The following is a 23,037-nucleotide window of genomic DNA, read 5'->3' on the forward strand; positions in this document are numbered from 1 at the left end:
GTTGATCAACAGTTTTGTCAATGTTTCTGCCACTAAAAAAGAGAAGAAATTAAGGTCTTTCATACAATGTACTCTCCAAAGGCAAGAAAAACAACCTGGGTCTGTTCCTGCTGCTTATTCCCCATGGTCAAGTCCCATCTGACACCTGCGAGAATTTCCTGCACTTAGGAGGGGCTCTCTGTGAGAGAGGTTCACACCAAAATTCAGACACTGTCACCAAAAAAGATGACATCTTGCCTCTTGTGGAGACATGAACAGAACTTGAGATGATTATGCTAAGCAAAATGTCAGAAAGTGAAAGACAATTACTGAAAGTTTCTCACATATGGGACATAAATAAGTAAACGAGCTAAGAAGTTGTAGCAGTGATCAGAGGGGAAGGGATAAGGAAGAAGGCACTCAACTTCTATAAAATGAACAGGTGAAAATAGAAGTTTTCATCCAACTACATATTTATAGGAATTTTTATGTTTTAACAGAAAGTACTTACATGGTCTGAAACACCTAAGATTTTAGATGTCAGAAATTTCAAAATGATTGTTCCACACAACCAAGCTAAACCTTGAATTAGCTAGAAAATAAAATAGATAGAAATCAGGTAATAAAAACATACAAATTATCCAATTTAAATATTCAATTATATCAATAAATGGCTTAAGAAAATTTTAATCATGTGAAGCATAGTAGTGATGATGTCTAAAAATAGGATATTCCTCTTGAGAATTTTGTGTAAAGGCAAAGATTGAAACTGATGACAATGCTATAAAATACATAACACTAGAGTTTTCTATATCCTGAATATAAAGCAGTTTTTAAAAAGCTATTTCTCAATTTCCCATGAAGAAAAATGGGGATTATCTTTCTCTTTGTTGATGTGGTGAATTACACTGATCAATTTTCAGATGTATACTAATCAATTCAAAATAGTATGGAGTAGGAATAAAAACAGACACATAAACTAATGAATGGAATTGAAAGCCATGCCTGGAGCATGGCACCATCACTTTGCCTCTTTTTTATTAGGATTACCCTGGCTATTTTGGTCTTTTGTGCTACATGAATTTAAGGAATGTTTGCTCTATTTCCTTGAAGATGCCATTGAAATTTTGATGGAGATTGCACCAAGTCTGTATATTTAGATTAGATGGCTATTTTAACAATGCAAAGTCTTCTCATTTATGAGCAGAAAATATCTTTGCATTTCTTTATGCTTCTATTTCTTTTAATAATGTTTGATATTTTTTAGTGTACATTTTCCTTCATCTCCTTCATTTACTAAGTTTACTCTCAGGTATTTAATTCTTTTTGATGGGATCATTTTCTTCTCTTTTTCTTCTAGTTCATTCTTTACGTATAGGAACACAAGTAATTTTTGTATATTGATTTTGTAACCTACCACTTTACTGATTTTTTTGATTCTAATAATTTATAGTGCTATCTTCACTATATATGTTTTCAATGTATATCATCATGCCATCTGTGAATAGTGATAATTTTACTTCTTTCCCAATTTGCATTCCTTTTATATCTTTCTCTTATGTAATTGCACTAGGTAGGCCTTCTGATACTATGTTGAACGGAATTGGAGAAAGTGGACAATCTTTTTTTGTCCCTGATCTTAGAGGGAAAGCTTTCAGATTTTCACGATTGTATATGATGTAAACTACAGGTTTGTCATGTATGGCCTTTATTATGTTGAAATATGTTGCTTCTATCCTCATTTTTTTGAGAGTTTTTAATTATAAATGGAGTGTATATCTTATAAATGCTTTCTCTGTATCTATTGGCATGAGAATATGATTTTTTTATCTTTCCTAATGTTGATGTGGTATATTATACTGATCAATTTTCAGATGTATACTAATCAAATTAAAATAATATGGAATAGGAATAAAAATAGACATATAGACTAATGGATGGAATTGAGAGCCAAGAAATAAAACCCTTTCTCTCTTCAATTCAACAGTCCAGGACTGGTAGGGTTCCTGATCAGTCTCTGTGAGTGCCTGGAGACGGGGGAAAGCTCTACCTATGCATATTTATGTTATGTCGTGGAAGGCTAGGACATGTAAACATAAATAGTCTTCTACCGAGTGGAAGAGTTGGAGAAAGTAATCAGTTGTTGTTTCCTTTGAGTCCTAGAGCGACTTGCTAGCTTGTCTTCTTATAGCATTGAACTAGAATGGGAGGTAAAGTTATGAAATCAAGATTTAATGTATATAACACACATATGTGTGACTGCATATATACATGGAGAGGCCTAGAAGTAAGGACACACTGATGGTAATGAGAATATTTACCACAAAGATATTGGCTTGTAAATATTGCTTGACACTAAAAGGATACAGGGCTCCTTGTGGGAAAAATTCCAGGGCTGGGGCAAAGAAAATAAAAGATAAGTGTGGAGAATCTTATTGATTTAGAGTACAAGAAAGTACACCAAGAATTATTAACGGATCAAAAGGGGAAAGGATTCAGCTTGAAAAGATTCACAGTGGCCAAGTCTGGGAACTGATATTTGTATATGATATGACTTTTCCCATATACATAGTGAGTTCTTCCAGCATCATTCATTGAAAAGTAGTCTTTAATATTGGAAATGCTTTGAATTTAAACATCAACAGGGGAGACTTGACATTAAATAGAATCCTCATGGTGTGTTTTCCATTTATTTGGATGTTATTTATGTCTAATTTAAAAATAATGTCCTATATAAATATTGTATCCATTAGATTATAAAAATACTATTTATTTTTCTTCCTTTATGGTATACTATAAAAAGTTGGTTTCTCAATGCTAATCTAATATTTATGCTAATGAATTCTTAAATTTTCTAATAATTTGTCTGAAAGTTATCTTGTTTTCTATGTAATAATGGTATCATAATGAATCTTGATTCTTCCTTTCCATTTCCTTCCTACTCCAGTTATTCATTTTCTTGCTGTAATATGCTAGTTTGCAGTTTAATAAACTGTGAAAAAAATGAATTTATCTTGATCTTAATGGAAGACCAAATACTACACATGTAATATCAATGTTGGTGCAAAAATTTATTGGCTTAGAAAAACTCCCTGTTATTTCTATTTTGCAGAGAGCTTTTATTATAGATTACTGTTCAATTTTACCGAATTCACATTCTGCATCTAAAGGAATGAACATATTTCTCCTTTAATCTATTACTATGATATTTACACTTATGAATTTCCAGAATATTTGTGAATTTCTAGGATGAACTCAATTAATTCAAATTTAATTTCATAATGTTTTTTCTTGAATTGCTAAATCTTTTCTTTCATATTCATATACTCATGAAGTATTTAATCTAGATGGAATTCTAAATCTATGTTCATAAGGATAGCCTTTCCCATATTGTCTGTGCCGGAATTCAGCATTGAGCTTTAGATTTCTAGGAAGATTCCATTTCCCTTCTTGTAAGGATTCTCATCCCTCTGACACACATAGAATCTCCCTGGTGTTTTTGAGTAAATTTCATCATAAGCTAAGTCCAATAATTATCATGCAACCAAAAACTGGAATTTCCCTTTAAGCAATGAATATGCTCCTAATGAAGAAAACTATGAAATTAATAACTTTAGGTCAAAAGTATCTTTGTTCAGGGTTTATGTTATAAATACTTATCTTTGCTAATAGTACACAGAACCTAAAGATAGCTCTACCTAAAGATGCTATTTAGGCTTGGAAAATACCTTCCAATTTAAAGGGTAAAAAATACTAAAATTAGATTTTGATCAATCATATGACATTTTTTTCTATGTATTTGTTTTACTACTGTTCAATATAAAAAGATAAGAACTTCCTTGTCTTCAAATTTTCCAATTATAACAAAGTACAATATGCAATATAATACCTATTCTATAGGAATTAAATAATTATTTGGAGTAACAAATCAGGGTTTTTTTTCTGTTTCTATTTTTTTTAAGATTTTTTTTTTTATTTATACAAGAATTGGGATACAGTCCAGAGGAGTAGGAGGGTGAGAGTATTCACCAGAGACAGAGTAGAGAGCAGAACAGGCAGAGTGACCGAAGGCACTGCTGAGAGGAGCAGTGGGCGAGACAGGAGAGGTCTGCTGCACCATGTGGGTAGCTCCCTGGCCAGCCGGGAATCGAACCCTGGCTGCAGAGGCCGTGGACAGCTCCAGAGCACTGCGCTCAAACCGCTGCGCCATGGGGGAGGCCCTTCTGTTTCTATTTTTACAAAGCTATAAAAAATCTGAATATCTTCTGCATTGTTTAAATGTAACTCCTTTTAGCATCACTTTTTATTAATTAATTTTTTTTCTTGTATCATTGTGATCCTGCCACCTTATCACCCTTTTAGCACCATTTTGATAGTATCCACTGTATCAATTTTAAAGCATAAATATAGCCAAACATTCATCATATCAAAACTTTTCTCTCTGTAGAATTTTTGTTTTTTTTGCAATTCTTAATTTTAATTTTTCTACTTTCCAATCTAAAACTGAAAACATTTTTAAAAAGTAAATTTTTGTCTGAGCACAGCTTTGACAGAACTCCCTATGTCCATGGACATTGTTCTATAAGTTGTTGTCTTTTAATACTTTATGATTGAAATTTTTACTTTCTTTTAAATTTAGTTATTGAATGAAAGCTTTGAATTTTCTGTTGATTTCTTGTTTTAATCCTTTAAAAGGAAAACAACCATTACCCAATTTTTCTGAAGTTAAACAATCATATATTGGAGGGATTATTGCATTCAATTAACTTAAGTGCACAAACATATCTATATTTTCACCATAGGAATGGGAAAATGCCTCCAGTGATAAGAAGCTGGCAACTTGTTCTATTTTGTTCTTTAGTATTTTGAGTAGAAATATACCTTCTTTTAATTACCATCACTTTCCAGTTTTACTCTATCAATATATAATATGTAAGCAAAAAGTTCTGCAAGACGGTAGGCTTTATTTTTTCAGAGGAGTACATAAAAGATGCAAAAACAAAATGAGACAAAACAACGAATGTTATCTGTTTGATATTAGCAATTGTAGTGTCGACCTACAACTCTCTTACTTTACCTGAAAACAAAACATATAAACTTAGAGGTAACTTGGCCACCCATTTGTATATTTGGGAAGAAGTCAAACAAAGATTAGGCAGTGACTGAGTTGAATAAGAAGCGGTTAGGAGACTGTAGGAAATATTAAAAGGAAACAATAGAGTCTGAGCAGGACAGATAAGTGATGGATAGATGTAGAGATAAAAATAAAGTGGGGAAAGCACCAAAACTTAGTTATTTTGAAGAGATGTGTATTAAATCTAAAGAGGGAAACTCAAAAGGCAAATGCAGGGTAGGGTAAGTATAGCAATATGAAAAAAAAAGATAGAGCTGAGAAAGGAAGAGAAGTGTTGAAACAAACTAATTTCTTGAAAATGACTTGTAGATGTTACTAAGGAATATTCCCTACCTTATGTAAGTAACTTTAAATCAATCAAAGTTTTTATTATCTATATGCAATTTATAGAAATAAGTATTTAAAATGTAGAACCTTACCCAAAAGTTGAGTTCAGAAACTCCCAATCTTTGAATTTTGTTTCTCTTTAGAATAATCACCTGAAATACATATATTAATGGAAAATTAGCATTTATATTTCATATGAATGATATATTTCAAAAATTATATGGATACCCCCTTCCATCATGGATATCACCTACCATTTTCCTTTTAAACTGTGGATTTTTCAAAATTTGAACATGGTAAATTTCCTTAGATTGAGAGTTAATACTTTTATGTGTGAAAAATTAATTTCTCACTGAGTTTCTTGGGGTATCTTAAGCATGGCAGCTTCTCTGAGGAGGTAACTGGCATATGGCAGGCACATCCACACAAGTATATATATAAGTTACCCAGGAAAATTAGTGGGTAATTTAAATTAACATAAAAATCCTTCTTCTCTAAACTCCCAAAAAAAATATTTTTAAATGTTTTAAAGATGTCTAACTGAAATTAAAATAAAGAAAAGGAACTTGCCAGGTGCCCAAGAAAAGAAGATGATTTAAAAAAAACTAAAACATTAATTAGGAGAAAAACTGGTAGGACTGTAGGAGGAGCTTGCAACAATGGACTTGTATTAAAAGGGAGGACAGCAGAAGAGGGCTTGGGACTATGAAAGGCAAGAAATTGAAACTGAGACACATGCAAAAACTTGGGGGTTCTCAAAAACCATACTCTCCGTACAAGTGACTGAGTGTTCATGTGTTAAAATCCTAATCCCCAAAGTGATGAATTTGGAGACAGGGCATTTGTATGGCTACACAGCATGTAGCCATAATGAATGCCATTAGTGCCCTTAGAAGAAGAGACCTAAGAGAAATGATAGATAGCTCTCTCCATCATGTGAAGATATAGTGAAGGCATCTGTCAGCAAACCAAAAAGAAAGCCCTCACCAAGAACCAAGGCAGCTGGCACCTTAATCTTGGACTTCACAACCTCTAGAACAGTGAGAAATAAAATTCTGTTTTTGTCACCCAGACCACAGTGTTTTTTTATAGCAACATAAACTGACAAAAAATACTCAGCAACTACAAATACCCTTTCTAACATCTCTACAAGTTGATAAATTGTTTGTTCATTCCCAAATTTAGAATGGGAGAAAGAAACTTCCCATAAAAAAAACTGAACTCTTAGACTTGGGTATTATTTAGATTTTCCTGAGGTGAAGCAGGATTCCTGTATTTCCAACAATAGGAAAAGATAGAGGTACCAGATTATAGATGGAAAATACATTGTTTATATATGAAATACAGAAAACAATCTAAATTTACCCAAATATAAAAAGTATAGTAGTTGAATTATCTAAGGATCAGGAACATAGGAATACTATGAAACTATAGAAAGGAATGAGGATGAATTCTATGAACAGGTATGAAATGATAGCCAGAGCATAAATTTTTAAGTCAGTGTGTAAAAGACTGCTTCTAGTACATTACCTTTAACATATGTAAGAAGATATATTTAAAAAATGCATATAAAATATTTTAATACAAAAGAGAGAAAACAACAAAGTAGGTAAATTAAAAAAACTGCTATTTTTTACTTATAAGAAATAAGTCCACGGTGAAATGAAAGGTGAAGAAAATTGGGTGAAAGGAATGACAGGCAGTGAAAATTTCTAAGTACAACTTTTTGTTCATTTCTTATTCTTATAAACATGGTAATATTTCACCCAAAAAATAAGTATTTAAAATCAGTCAGGACTGAACTTCTGCTCCCAATCAAGTTGAAAAAATAGAAACCACATTTATATTCCCATCTGAAACAACTAAACCCAAGCAAAATAAACTATAAGAGGTTACTATGAACAAGCATATTTCAACAAATTGGAAAATGTAAAAATGGATATGATCCTAGAAACACAATTACCAAGACAGAGCCATGAGAAGTAAGAAATCAAAATAGACTGGTAACTTAAGGATATTGAATAAGCAATCAAAACTACTCAAGAAAAGACTATAACCAGAAGTCATCGGGTGAATTCTATTGGATATTTAAGAATTAATGCCAATACTTCTAAAACTCTGCCAGAACATTATAAATATTGATAGATTGATTTATACAAGCACTGGGTATAGTCAGAAGCGCAGGAGGGTGACAGAATTCACCAGAGACAGAGTTGGGAGCAGAGCAGGCAGAAGGACCGAAATACACTGCTGAGGGGAGCAGCGGGCACGGCAGGAGAGGTCTGCGCGCCATGTGGGACCCTCGCCGGCAGCCGGGGATCAAACTGGCACTGCAGAGGCTGCTGCAGCGGGCAGCTTCGCAACCCAGTGCTCAACCGCTGAGCCACCAGGGAGGCACTGCCAGAATATTATAAAGAAACACTTCCAAACATATTTTATAAGACCTGCTTCTAAGTCATATGTAAAAATCCTCAACAAATTAGCGAGTCAAATTCAAGAGCACGTAAAAAAGTATTATATTCCAAGATCAAGTGGGGTTTATCTTTGCAAGGCTAGAATGGTTCAATACATGCAAACCAATTAATGTAATACACTACATTAGCAAAATAAAGAATAAAAACCACTTGACAATCAATAGTGCAGAAAAGAATTTGATAAAATTCAATAGTCTTTCTTTTTTTAAGATTTATTTATTTATGCATACAAGAGCTGGGGTACAGGCCAGAGGTGCAGGGTGTGGGAGGATTCACCAGAGACATAGTGGGGAGCAGAACAGGTAAACTGACTGATATACACTGCTGAGGGGAGCAGCGGACAAGACAGGAGAGGTCTGCTGTACCATGTGGGTAGCTCCCTGGGCAGCCTGGCATCAAACTCATGCTGCAAAGTTTGTGGACTGCTTTATAGTGCTGTACTTAACCCCTTGTACCACCAAGGAGGCCCTCAATAGCCTTTCTTGATAAAAACTCAACAAACTAGGGCCTCCCTGGTGGCGCAAGGGAATAAAACACAACCTAAGAAGCTATCAGCAGCCTCTGCAGCACAAGTTCAATCCCCAGCCAGGGAGCAACCCACATGGCACAGCAGACCTCTCCTGACTTGCCCGCTGCTCCCCTCAGCAGTGTATTTCAGTCAATCTGCCTGTTCTGCTCCCCGCTCTGTCTCTGGTGAATCCTCTCACCCTCCACACCTCTGGCTTGTACCCCAGTTCTTGTATGCATAAATAAATAAACCTTAAAAAAAAAAACTAGGAATAGAGGAAAACTATCACAGAAAGGTCATATATGAATGTGCCATAGCTAATATTATGTTCAATGGTGGAAAACTGAAAGCCTTTCCTCTAAATTTAGGAAAATAGGCAAGGATGCCAACTTCTGCTACTTCTATTCAATGCAGTACTGGAAACTCTAGCTAGAATATTTAGGCAAGAAACATAGATAAAAGGCATAAAAATATTAGAAAGGAAGAAGTAAAAATACCACTGTTTATAGATGACATGATCTTATATATAGGAAACACTAAAAATTACACACACACACACCCCTACTAAGTGGATTCAGCAAAGCAGCACGATGAAAATCAACACCAAATATCTGTTACATATATACATTAATAATGAACTATTTGAAAAAGTAATTAAGAAAGTAATCCCACTTATAATATTGTAGTATCAAAAAGAATAAAATATTAAGAGTAAACTTAACCAAAGAAGTAAAAAACATACAGTAAAAACTACAAAACATTGCTGAAAGAAAATTTTAAAAGACACAGACAGTATTGGTTGTCTCTGTATAACTTATTTTACACAACACAATGCCCTCAAAGTTCATCCATGTCACAAAATTCAGGAAAATCTTATATATTTATTTTTATCTACCATTTCCAGAGTCTTTCATTTGTGTAGAGCCAGATTAACATCTAATATCATAACTCTTTCATATGGAAAACAATTCTGCAACCAGAAGCAAATATGCTTACAAAGTTTTTATTTTGCCTTCATTTTTGAAAGATATGCTTGCTGAGTATAGACAGTATACTGACAGTATCTTTCACTTTAAGTGTTTTAACAATGTTGCTTGACTGTCTACTTGCTTGCAAACTTTTCTTATGAAAAAATCTGTGGCCATCCTCACCCTCTGTTCTTCTATACATGTTTTATTTCTCCGACTGTTCTTAGGGTTTTCTCTTTATCACTGACTTTGAACAATGTGGTTACAATGTGCCTTACTATAACTTTCTTTAAATTTCTTGTAGTTGGGGTTCATTTAAATTCTTCATATCTTGAGTTTATAATTTGCCTCAAATTTGAAAAAAAAAAATTGGTCATTTATTCTTTGGATACTTTCCTATCTCTTTCAAACTCCTTCCACTTGAACATGTACTTTATGTTTGCTATGTGAACTGTATAAATGAGGAATTGGAGTATCACCATTTTGCAATCCTTGTTAAATTAATAGATATGGCAGTAAATGTAAACATCATAAACATCATAAAAAAAGACATCAGACATTATTGCCTCCTGATGAAAAATCAATATATAAATTAGCCAAAGGGATTAACCTGATCTTGTCCAAATATTAGATTCAAAAATTAGTATATTATAAATAAGACAATTTTTGCCAAATAATAGTTCGTTAACCAGTACCTATCACACCAGTTAATATTAAGTCAGTACATAAAATTTTTAAATTTTAAAATTAAAGTTTTCATAAAAAGGAGGTCAATAATTAAACCATTATACATTCTCCACTTTATAATGTTTTAAAAATTTAACAAAATGTTGGAAAGAGTTGTGGTTTTGGAAGAAAGAAAGAAGAGGGATTACTTACCATGAGGCAAGAAAAGGAATAAAGAACAAAAATGTTAGAAAATAAGGACAATCTCAAAAGATTCACTGAATGTGCCATACATGGAAAAGTGCTACATTTATTATCATGTGGTTGGTATAATTTCTGATTACTGTGGAAAAAGAATATCCCAGGAACATTCTAATAGCAGAACATTCCAGGACCTGGAATGTTCATATCAAAAGTGTGACATAAGGAATCAAAAGTGTGACATAAAGTAACAAAACAAATTTACTAAACCATTCAAAATTTATATACAAATGTCTACTATTCCATAAACATAACTCACATGAGGAGATGTTATACCAATTATGTTGCCATTGCTCAAAATAATTTGGGACTCCTCTTTCTAAACTGCCTTCAGAGATAATTTAGTAATAGATGCAAGAAAATTAGTTTTATTACTTTATTGTCACACCATATTTTGATCAAGATCTATATTACCTAACCCAATCACCCACCTTATTCATAAGACTTTGGTTGTTTCCAAAAATCAAATCCACCCTTGAAAGACGAAGATTTGCCACCATTGAGGATATTCAAAAGAATGTGCCACAGTCTGTGAAGGCAATTCAGAGGAATTCCAAAAGTGCTTTGGGCAATGGCAGTGTCACAACAATAAGTATTTAGTCCACTGAAGTGACTTTGAAGGAAATAGCTAATTTTTATCATACATCAAGACATATTTTAAAAATTAATTCTTAATGCCTATGGTTATTTTTAAAAGTATTTACTCAGGTATTATCTAAAAAAGGTAAACTTTTTACTATATTATTTTTCAGGGATAAGATAGAAAAAGAGCTTTATTTGTGAAGAACTTTTTGATGTAACAATCAGGAAAGGGTCCTATTTATTCTCCTAAACCTATATTAGATAAGTAAATGTCCTAGTCGAAAGGTTAAAAAAAGTCATGAGTTTAACAAACACTTACCCATGTCATTAACAAAGATGAAGAATAATAAGACGATAAATACATTGGATTTCCAAACATCAACACAAAACAGAGGAGAACTGAAATCTGAAAATTGAAAAGAAATACATTTTATAGTTACTAGATACATAGCACAATTCCTACCTTCTCTATATATCACTTCATGTCATTTCTAATATAAAGTTTATGTGCATAACCATTAATAAACACAAAAAACTAATTAAACCAATTTAGTAAAGTAGCAGGATACAAAATCAACATGCAAAAATCAGCCTTCTTATATGTAAACAATCTATCTGAAGAATAAAAAAATTAAGAAAACTATCCTATTTACAATTGAAACAAAAAAATCAAATACCTGGGAATAAACCTAACAAAGGAGGTGAGTGACCTATACAAAGAAAATTATAAAACATTGTTAAAAGAAATAGAAGAAGACACTAAGAAATGGAAAGACTTCCCCTGCTCATGGAGTAGAAGAATTAACATTATTAAAATGGTCATCCTACCAAAAGCAACTTACAGATTCAATTTAATCCTGATAAAAATCTCAATGACATTCTTCAAAGATATAGAACAAATATTGATGAAATTCATATAGAGCCATACAAAAACCTCAAATAGCCAAAGCTCTCCTGACTAGAAAGAAGGAGAATGGAGGTATCATGCTCCCAGCCTTCAAACTATACAACAAAGCCACAATTAAAATAGTATGGTACTGGACAAGAAACAGATGCACAAACCAATGGAATCGAATAGAAAACCCAGAAATAAAGCCACATATACATGGACAACTAATCTTTGACAAAGGAGCATAGAATATTCAATGAAACAAGGACAGTTTGTTCAATAAATGGTGCTGGGAAAACTGGACCACCACATGCAAAAGAATGAGACTAGACTACTATCTCACACCATGCACAAAAACAACTTAAAATGGATAAAAGAACTGAACATAGGACCTGAAGCCATAAAATATATAGAAGAAAATATAGAAAGAAAGAAAATAAAAGAAAGAAAATAAAACACTAAATGGCATATATATCAGTAACATCTTTAAAGACTCACCCCCCCATTCCCCCCCCCCCCCCCCCGGAGCAAAGAAAGTGAAGGAGAGATAAACAGCTGGGATTACATCAAACTAAAAAGCTTCTGTACAGCAAAAGTGACCTTAACCAAAACAGAGAGGCAGCCTACTGATTGGTGTGATTTTTACACACCATATAACCGATAAGGGACTGATCACAAATATCTACCTAGAGCTCGCACAACTCAACCAAAACAAAGTAAACAGTCCAGTCCAAAAAATGGACAGAAGAGCTAAAAAGACACTTCTAAAGAGGAAATGCAAATGGACAATGGGTCTATGAAAAAATGTTCAACATCACTTATAATCAGGGAAATGCAAATCAATACCACAGTGAGATACCACTTTATACAAGTGGCATTGGCACATATTAAAAAACCTAGCAACAACAAATGTTGGCAAGGATGTGGAGAAAAAGGAACTCTCCTACACTATTGGTGGGAATGCAAAAAGTATGGAAACCACTATGGAAAGCTGTGTGGAGATTCCTCAAACTACTGAAAAATGGAGCTACCATACAACCCAGCAATTCCACTCGTAGGAATCTACCAAGAACACAAATACATAATTTCAAAAGGACACCTGCACCCCTATGTTTATTGCAGCAGTTATTTGCAATAGGTAAGATATGGAAACAACCTAAATGCCCAAAAATAAATGACTGGATCAAGAGGATGTGGTATATATACGCAATGGTATACTACTCAGCAATCAAAAAAGATAAACTCCTGCCATCCGTAGCAACATGGATGGAGCTAGAAGGGATTATGCTCAGCGAAGTAAGGCCAGAAGGAAAAAGAAAAAATATTGGATGGTTTCACTTATAGGAGGAATATAGGTGAGCCAATTAAGGGATCAGGAAAAAATAATGATAATAATAATATAAAAAATTAACAGGCAAGTATTCATCAGAGACATTCTGCAGGGGAGGAGGAGGGAGAGGACTCAAAACAGGGAAGGGAAGAGCACAAGGGACAATGGTGATGGTCACAGGTAAACTGGTGGTAGGAATTTTATGGGGACTACACTTGAGAAGAGAAAGCAAACATTGTATAAAAATGAACAATGATGTGAAATATTAATTTAAAAACATCATGAGTAAGTATACTATTGCCAAATAATAATAGAATTCCAATGTACTGTTAGGTTCTAAGTATTTTCACCAACATAAATTTTATATAGCAAAACTCAATTTTTTTCTTATATCTGCCACAGGGTAAAATTAAAAAAGGAAAAAACATGTTATTGATTAAAAAATAGAGTAACATGCCATTCGCAGCAACGTGGCTGGAGCTAGAAGGAATTATGCCCAGTGAAATAAGACAGAAGGAAAAGGAAAAATAGCAGATGGTTCACTTATAGCAGGAATTTAGGGGAACCAAATAAAACATCAGTGTAAAAAAATAATAACAGTACAAAACACAACAAGGCAAAAATGGACAATTATAAACCAGAGACATCCTGCAGGGGAGGAGGAGGGAGAGGGATCAGAGGGAGGGAGGGAGGAGCACAGGAGACTGAGGTGATCAGGTGATCGCGCACGGGTGCATTGGTGCAGGAAACTCTATGAGGACTACACGTGAGAGGGTAGGGGAAGCAAACATTGTTTAAAATTGAACAATGATGTAAAAAGTAAAAAAGAAATTAAAAAAATAATAAAAATAAAAAAACAGAAAAAGTAGAGTAAGATAATGAGAAAGACAGTTATAAGTATCATTTTCAAATCTTATTTTTTTAGGCTCTTTGAGGACTTCCATCACTGACAAAGCTTTATTTTAAGCTCTATGTAAAGAAAATTTATTTTATGTTCTTACTGGAGATGTATTTGTAATCAAGATAAAAACAAAAGTATAAGAAATATAAAATTTGCAAACTGTCATGCAGTGTTAAAAATATCAGATTTGGGGGAGAAAAGATAATTTCAAAAGTAGTAATAATAAGTAACACAAAAAAACAAAAGTTTTAGACAGTGCAAAATATCTAATGTAATCAAATATATAATCTGCTTTAATATGGTTATTTATAAAACCTATTTAACACTTTTCCTTCTGTATATTAACTACATAAGATACATTAAATATTGCTGGAGAGGCAGTATCCCATAAAACAGAATCAGTTTTCTTTTATAAACCCTCAGTATCCTTTTATATTTATCTTATAAATATTCAAAACATTACCATGTTCATATAAATGATCTTCTGAAATTTGTTTGGTTCAATGTACCCCACAACGTACATGGGAAATAATGAAGCTATCTGAAATAAAAATATTTTTAAATAGTGAAAAATATGAAAAATAAACATATTCATAAGCAAAATAAATATAGGAGGAATATTACATATCAAATAATACATATCCAATTATACACTATTATCCAATTATATATCCAACAATAAGTCAAAGTAATTTGAACCAACCTTCTTTCTTAGTGAGAACTAAAATAGCTAGGAAAAAGTTAATACTTGTATCAAACTCACAGATAACTAACAAGGTAAAAAAGAAGTAGGAAGCTAAGACCAGAGAAAATATGGAAGTCTATCGTGATGAGCATGACATTTTGGGTCACCTTTCTCTCAGAGACATCTGCCAATTGCCAGCCATGGGAGAGGGAGTTGAGAAGCAAGTGCATACCAATAACAAGATTCCTGGTAAGTCCCCAAACTTTGGATTGGGGTTTCAAAATGCTATACTAAAATAGAAAACAAGAAGTGAAGCAGCCCTCACTGAAGTTGACCTTTGAATTATCTCAATGCCTGGCTGCCGCATGAGAGTTATTCAACATTATTAGTATTTTTATTAGCCTGCTAGATGCAAATTTCATTTTCCCTGGAACAAGTCCTTCAAGTTAACTCTGCAATTTTTCATAAATAATGTTCAACACCACATCAAAAATAACCCATATACAGAGGCAGTAAGGCATTATCGCTAAGAGTCGAAACAGATCCTTAAAGATTCTATGTAAAAGACCAAACAGTAAATATGTTACATGTATAGGCCACTTATTCTTCTACTTTTTAAACAACAATTAAAAATCATAAACCACTCAAAAACTGATGTCCGATATCATCAGACATAGACTTCATGCTTGACAAGTGTAAGGGAATAGCAGAAATAATTGAGAATTCCAGAATAACAGAAGTCAGAAAAAAATTGAAAATTTACAACTACATATTACAATAGTCAATATTTAGTCAAAATAGGTATAAAATTAAGTTAAACACAGTCAAACAAAGAAGGAATGAACTGGTTAGAAAAGGGACTACAGGTTAGAAAAAAACACCTAGAAGAACACAAAAAATGACAAAGGAAGGAAAAATACATGAAAGATATGTAAGCATATAATGAAAAGATCTAACATATTCTTTACATATCAGAAAGAGATGAGGAAATTAAGTAAAAGCTGTATTTGAAGAGATTAGGAGGAGCCTGTTGAGCAAATGGAAAAGCGGAGCTCGCTCTAGGCCAAGGGCTTGGCGAGAGAATGGAGGATCACCCAGGCTACTGACTGATTGCAAAAGAAATGCAGCATCATAGAGGTAGGGTACAAGGGTGATTTCTCTGTGGGGACTGTTGGGGTACTGCCAAGTTTGGATAGATTTCAACCTGTGTTCTCTGGCTCCAGCCACACTTGGCCCCACTCCTAGCCCTCCAGGGAGTTCTGCAGGTGAGGGTACTTCGACACCAGATTATCTGGCTAGCACATTAGAGGAGGTGAACTGACAAGACAGGACCAGAAGTTCCTGCGCTTAAAAGGTGCTCAAAAAGTCAAACATCCTGTAGGCAAGAGAACTCTGAACTTGTGGGCCCCCTCAACAACAAAACTCTAGGAGAAGGCTAGTTTGTAGATAGCATTTACTTGATGCTGAAATTCTTTACATCTCAACTAGCTTTTCCAGAAATGCAGGCACTGCTGTGAGACTACAAAAAAGAGAGACACTACTCATAATTGAAAGCATGGGGTCCATGCTTCTTCTCAAAAAAATCTACCTACTAGCTGCTTAGAAAACTTCATGAAGATTCCCCATTCTACCCCCAGCGGGCAAGTGGGCACCCTGACACTTTGAGTGTTAAACCCACACCTCTCCCCCACTACAACCCCACCAACTCTGCAGCAAGCTCCTTGTGCGTGCTCCTGCTATGGAGGTGAGAATCAGTTCTGTTAGACAAGTAGGTCATTTAGAAAACAGAATCTGTGGGCAAGGGAGAAACCAGAAGCAGTGGTTGCAGTGCTACCTTCTGGAAAATAAAAGGGAAGTTCCGACAGCAGCCTGGTGAGCTGTAAAATCTGGAAAAAACAAACAAGCTTAATAATGCTGACACCAGGAGGAAGCAGGAAGTATGGAGCAGGTGTGTTCATACAAGGTCAGAGAAAAGTCCAGATAGAAGCAGGACGTGAATGCAATATTGCGGGTGACTGCTACTTGAAATGTAAAAAATGGCAATTCAAAACTCCAAGAAACATGAAGAACAAAGGAAACATGACATCAATGAAAATATACTCAATAATCCTCTAGTAATCAAACTCAAAGATACAGAATTCTATGATTTACTGTAAGGGCAGGAATGGCCACTGAGCAGGTTTTCTAGGATCCAGCAGACCGGGTAAAGGAGGAGTCAGAGTCCTCAGTGGTTTTTTGCAGGTCTTTTATTGGGATTACCAGGTACATGGCAGGCAGGGGTGCTGGGGGGCCGGGAGGCTGGCAGGCCTCCCAGCCCCCAGCAAGTCCTCACTCTATCTGGGCTCTCCGGCGTTCTCTGCTTCTCTCTCAGCTTCTGTTGGTTCTCGGCTTGTTGGCTTCTACTGGCGTCCCCATGACGCCGCCCTTAAAAGCACAGTCTTAGCTCAGGTGGATCCCATCTACCTATGCCCACACCCTACTCCAGGTGCCCGCCATCAGGAATGCATTCAGGACCACAAGGATCCATCATCTATCCTGATGGCAGGAGGGCAGAAAAGCCTGACATTTTTTCTTTACCCTACATTTACCCAGTAAAGAATTCAAAATAGACACTTTTTAAACATTTAATGAGCTACAAGAGAACACAGAAAGACAATAAAGAAATCAGGAAAATACACAAAATGAAAAATTTACCAAAGAGATAGCATAGGGCAAATGAACTAATCAGGCCTCTGTGCTATTAGACTCTACAGCTATCACCTGCAGCCTGGATTGTGTTAACATAGAAGACTCTTGGGAGTGTGGGCGTGGGGCATGTGTGCCTGATTTTGGACACTTGGAGTATGGGTGTGCACACGCATAAGTATGCACATCCAAACCTAGGGGCTCAGGGCTATAAGAGTGGCATCACTCAGAGACCAAGGGCTATGCGAGGACAAGTGACTAGAGAAGGGGGGAGACTACAAAAGAATGCCAGAGACGTCAGAGGGAATAAAGAGCATATAGAAATTCGCTCCCGCCCCCTGCCTTGCCTCCCTCTGACTTGCCACTATGGATAGAAATCATTAAAATAAGCACCAAATAGAAACTCTGATGCTGAAGTGAGATTAAATCAGAGAAAGGCAAATACTGTACGTGGAATCTCAAAAGGCCAAACTCATAGAAACAAAAAGCAGAATGGCAGTTAACAGGGTATGGTGGGAGGGAGAGGAGCAGTAGGATAATAAGAAATATTGAATAAAAGGTACAAACTTGCAACTAGAAGATGAAAAATTTCTGGAAATCTAACACACAGTATAAATGCTTATAGTCAGTGCTATTTGAAAATTGTTAAACTAGTTCTTACATGTTCTCAACACAAAAAGGAAATGATAATTATTTGACTTGATAGAGGTGTGAACACTATGGTGGTAGTTACACTGCAATATAAAAATGTGTCAAAATCAATACATTTTACACCTTAAATTTACTCATGTCACTTCAATATAAAAGAAAAAAAAAACAGAAAACCAAAAATCTAGTACGTGTTTCAAATGGATAAAAAGCATTAAAAGCAATATCAAAATAACCCAAAGAGCTATCTACATAGTTTCATCAGCACCCAAAATGAATACTAAGGTAAAAGAAAAACATACAGGCACAACTACAGAAACAATCACAAATACCAAGAAAAATTGTAAATTAAACAATAGAAAAGGTCTTTGATCACCAATACTTGCCCACCCAACTGCATTCAGAGTAGAATGCAGTATGTTTTTTTAAAATCACACTTTTATGTAAACTTTATAATTATTTCATAGTTTGAAAATCTTGGGACACAAACAATCATATTTTAAAACTTCTATAGGGCCCTCTGCAGCGCCGGTTCGTTCCCCGCCACTGGCGAGGGTCCCACAAAAATAAACAACAACAAAAAAACCACTTCTACAGAAGAAACCAAGGATATCTTGTATTCAACTTGAATTACTCTAAAATCATCTTACCTGTGTAAAAAGTATAAACTGAGCAAACTGCCAAGGAAGCATAAAAGCAACATTGGCGAGACAGAGAGCAATAAAACGCCTTCTACCAAGGTTCGGAGCCCTTAATGGAGAGAATATATACCAATAAGTTTCACTATAAAAATAACCTAACACTAAACTGAAAGATTAACTGCAAAATAATGACGCCTAATGATCTCTTACCCTTGAGATAATACAATAAAACAACTTCTAAAAGCTCATTAAAAAGAACTTACAATACTTGAATTATAAAAATACCAAGCACAATCAAAAATAAGAATTTGAAATGAAATATTGTATCTAGTTTACCAGCAAATAAAATACTTTGAACATGAAAGTTTATTTTCCTCTATGTATGATATTAGAAATACTCCAACTAGGTCAGAAGGTAGAATTGAACTGACCCTGCATACCTCAAGATATTTAGCCTTTAAGAGCAGCAACAGCCTAAAAAGCAATTCTTGAATACAGTTAAACTAGTGCATATTCAGGGTTAAGTGATTAATGTACAATTATGAGATATATCAATAACCAACGCCTTCTGCCACTGAAAATTTTAGTCTTTTAGAACATGAAAAAAGAGATGCAAACATTTTGTGTAAACAATACAACGGCAACTGTTTTTAAAAGATGGGCAGGATGTTTGTTTTTACAAAGGCATAGAAAGTTTTAAAAGCAAAATTTTAGTAGTATATACTTTTTAGTACTAGTATTAGAAAACACATTCACTAACTTTGGAGCCTATATTCACATTGGCTTTCAAGTGTTTTAAGTTATATTTTTTTCCTCTTTTCAGAGCTACTTCTTTGGGGCTACTTTTTTTTTTTTTTTTGAGATAAAATTTACAAAAGGGCTACATTTGTTTAGATGAGACTTCTTCTAACTATGGCTGAATGTTTTGCTCTAGTCTCCAAGAAGGACCATTTGAATTTTCAGAGTCACTTTTAACCTCTGTGATCTTTAGCTTTGGGGACTATTTTGCATATGAGTGCTATACAAATTTAAACTCAAGTGGATCTCAGACCATGTCATGCCATGAATGTTGACAACGGAAGGAATACCTTGCTTATAGTATAATATCAATTCTGGACTAAAAAGCAGGGAAGAAATTTTTCTATTTTGAATAAATGAAAAAAAAAAAAGTGTTTGGAGTTCCCTTGTTGACCTTAGCAGAAGAATTGAGTTAATAATGTTAATTCAGATTCAAGAAATTATCTGAATCTTGATTTGTACAGATTTGCAGTATTAACTAAATCAGATAGCATTCACAATTTCACAAGTGTACATAGGCTCTCCTCACCCTTTTCAACATCAGTTAATTATTGAACTTTGTAAACTGGTATTGAAACATTGTTTTGTTGTACCAATCATATAAACCTTCATGGTGCAATATGTGGGTTTTTTTACACACAGACCAAAGGTGAATTTCTCAAGGTTGCTGCTGCCTACTTTAGCAGAATTTTATGGAGGATCTCTTATATTCATTTGTAATAGATAAAAAAAAAAACCAGATTGCAAATTCTTGTCTTTTCAAAGCCTAAATCATGTACCAAGTTTTTCATCCAAATTGGTGTAGGAAAAGTTAAATTAAAATTGCATTTTATTAACCAATATAAGTGTATTTCTTTAAGCATTGTTAGGTTGAAATAAGCTTTTACAAATAATTTCAAGCTGCTCAGTTTTCTTTTATCAGCAAAACAAATTATTTTAGCTAAGGTATCCAGCAAAAACACTCAAGGATACAATTTTAAATGTTCTAATTATCCCATTTCATTCCGTGAAACCCTGACTCTTTGAACTAACTAGTAGCACTCCAAAAGATTTTTAAGAATGGGGAAAAAACATCCTTCTAGTAATTTAACTTGATATGAGTGGGGATAAATGGTAAGCTTCCTCCACCATCATCTTTCAGAGAAAATAATATGCCGAGCAACGATAGAAATCTGGACAGGGAAATTTCCAAATCAATCCAAAAAAATTTGTTATGTAGGTAGTGAAACAGGTGTTAATCTGCCCCTTACTCAAGTTTGGCAGTCACTTGAGTGTGCCACTACTTGCCTTCTTTTAGCTAACATAGAGTCTTAAGTATCTGCATGGCAATGTGCTAAGTGTTCTGTGGTTGAATTGAAAATCATGGCAAGGTCCCGGTGGTATTTTATTATCATATAACTATATATGTAGACATCTGTATATGTGGACTTAACAAATTTACAGTTTTAAGAAAGAAAGAAATGTACACAAATGATTTTAATATAAGCACAATCTGATAAGTACTAGTAAATGAAGTACAAGTTTTCCTGGCATTTTGGAGGAGACAGTGATATTATTTCATTTAGTGCAAGATCTCATGAATATTTCATGAAACATTACTATGACAAAGTCTATAGCAATCTGCTAATATTATTTTTATTGTGACTGTTTCTCAGACATCTTAAATTTCTCAAATGCTGAGAAAATTCCAGCCAAAAAAAGTGTCCAAGAAAAATAGTTTTGATAAAGCTGCTGTTGAACTGCTAGAAACATCAGCATTTCAGAAATATTCATAAATAAATGAATATATATATACACTCTAGCATTTCCTAGCATTTCCAAATTCATCTGTGCATGGAATATTTATTTTTATGAAACATACATTAATGCTCCATCAAGAACACATGCTAAAAACAATGAATCAGAGTACATAAACTTAGAGGGAAAAAAAGTAATAGTTTCTCAAATTTTTGATTATTTAACAAAAATATATATAAATATATATATACATGCTAATTAAAACATAATTTAATTTTTACATAGTAATTTTAAACTCTTAACTCATTAATCTATTTTAAAGAACAAAAATAAATTTAGTAGTTACAACTTAATAGTTGAAGTATATTTTAAGAAATTTAAACTTAATATATGATTTATAATTTATTTGTTTCATAAATAAAAATTACCTCAGAATAAAAGTTAAAATGCACATCTGAAGTACAAGAAATGGATATGAAAAACTTTCCCGGAGAGGTGGTGTCCACATCACCCGAGTAGCCTGCAATCAATAAAATGCTTAATTTGTTTCTTTGCAATAAACATTATTAATCTAAAAATCATGGTGGACTAATTTTAATCATTTTAGCATTAAGTTCATTCATTTCTGAATGCCTTATATAGTATCCCAGATTTTGGAGCTCTCTTACTGGGTAGAGACCTATAAACTAGCAAGTCTAATAACAAGCCAGGAAAAAGGAAACCCAAGGGACAAACAAATTGGTAGGCATAGGAACAATGAAGACTATAACTACAATAATATAATACCAGGTCCACATTCTAACCAGTTATGACCCTGATATCCCAAGGCTTTGGGATGTATGCCTGCCCAGAAAAATATCTAAGCAAATGTTACCTAGGGCACTCACAAACACCAACAGGGTTTGTATATAACAAGTCTAATAGGTACAGACACATATAATAACTAATTGAAATAATTTCTGAATTTTTAAAAAATATGTCATTAAAAGAGTTAACTACAAATTTCTAAAGTCAGCTGGAAGTACCTGAGAATCACTAATCACTAAAGTGATACAATAATGAAAGTATTAAACATTTTTAAATATATCTTTAAAACATTATTTCTAAGATATATGGGAGAATATTATAAAAGTTTTATATCAAGAATTCTGATATTCTAGAAATAATCTAGACTCTTTATACCTTGCAAGAGCCTTAAAATTAAAAGCTCTATTCTTTTCCCATGAAAACAAGGTTCACAAAACTGTGAACCTTGGGAGACAAATTAAAATACATAAAAGAAAGTTAACTCAGAACTCATAATTCAGCTGACATAGTCAATGAAAGGTTTTGTCCTTACGTTAACACACCAGTGAATGACAATGCATTTGTTTACGTTAATATATTTAAAATATTTATGTACTTTTTTTTTTTTATTAAACATCATTGTTTTACATCCTTGCTAGTGTTTTGACAGTGCAGGATATCTCCCCTCAGGTGTAGTCATGATAGGATTCCCTTATCTAATATTTTTAAATTAACCTAGTATTTACCTTTTCCAATAGTAAAAGACTTCTACCCTATATAACCTGTGTCATGATATATTACATGTTTTGCTTCCAAATTCTCTCACTTATCACTACCATATCCTCAGCAGCTAACAGAATCTGACACATTATGCACTCAATATTTTGTTGAATCTATCATACCCTAAATAATATTGTATATGCTTGGGACCATGTCCCAAGAGGTTGAATTAGTAATTTCTATTTTGGATTCAGATTCTGTGTTGTTAAAAGGCAGCATACTGTCATACAAAGCCAGTCAGCTGTAGAATGGAAATCC

General features: G+C 33.8%; 1 protein-coding gene across 1 annotated transcript in view; it reads right to left on the reverse strand.

Annotated features, from left to right (window-relative positions):
- The window catches only part of DPY19L2 (dpy-19 like 2), a gene marked incomplete at both ends in the record, with an annotated part of 66,316 nt that overhangs the window by 16,325 nt on the left and 26,954 nt on the right, over positions 1–23,037 (reverse strand). Inside the window, 6 exons of the mRNA XM_084230771.1 lie at positions 491–571; positions 5,533–5,592; positions 11,219–11,305; positions 14,483–14,560; positions 18,688–18,787; positions 21,642–21,733. Of these exons, the coding sequence (XP_084086897.1) occupies positions 491–571; positions 5,533–5,592; positions 11,219–11,305; positions 14,483–14,560; positions 18,688–18,787; positions 21,642–21,733 (498 nt within the window). The remainder of the gene's footprint in view (positions 1–490; positions 572–5,532; positions 5,593–11,218; positions 11,306–14,482; positions 14,561–18,687; positions 18,788–21,641; positions 21,734–23,037) is intronic.

This window comes from Talpa europaea (genome assembly GCF_964194135.1).
Source record: "Talpa europaea genome assembly, chromosome: 3".
In the NCBI taxonomy this organism is placed as follows: Eukaryota; Metazoa; Chordata; class Mammalia; order Eulipotyphla; family Talpidae; genus Talpa; species Talpa europaea.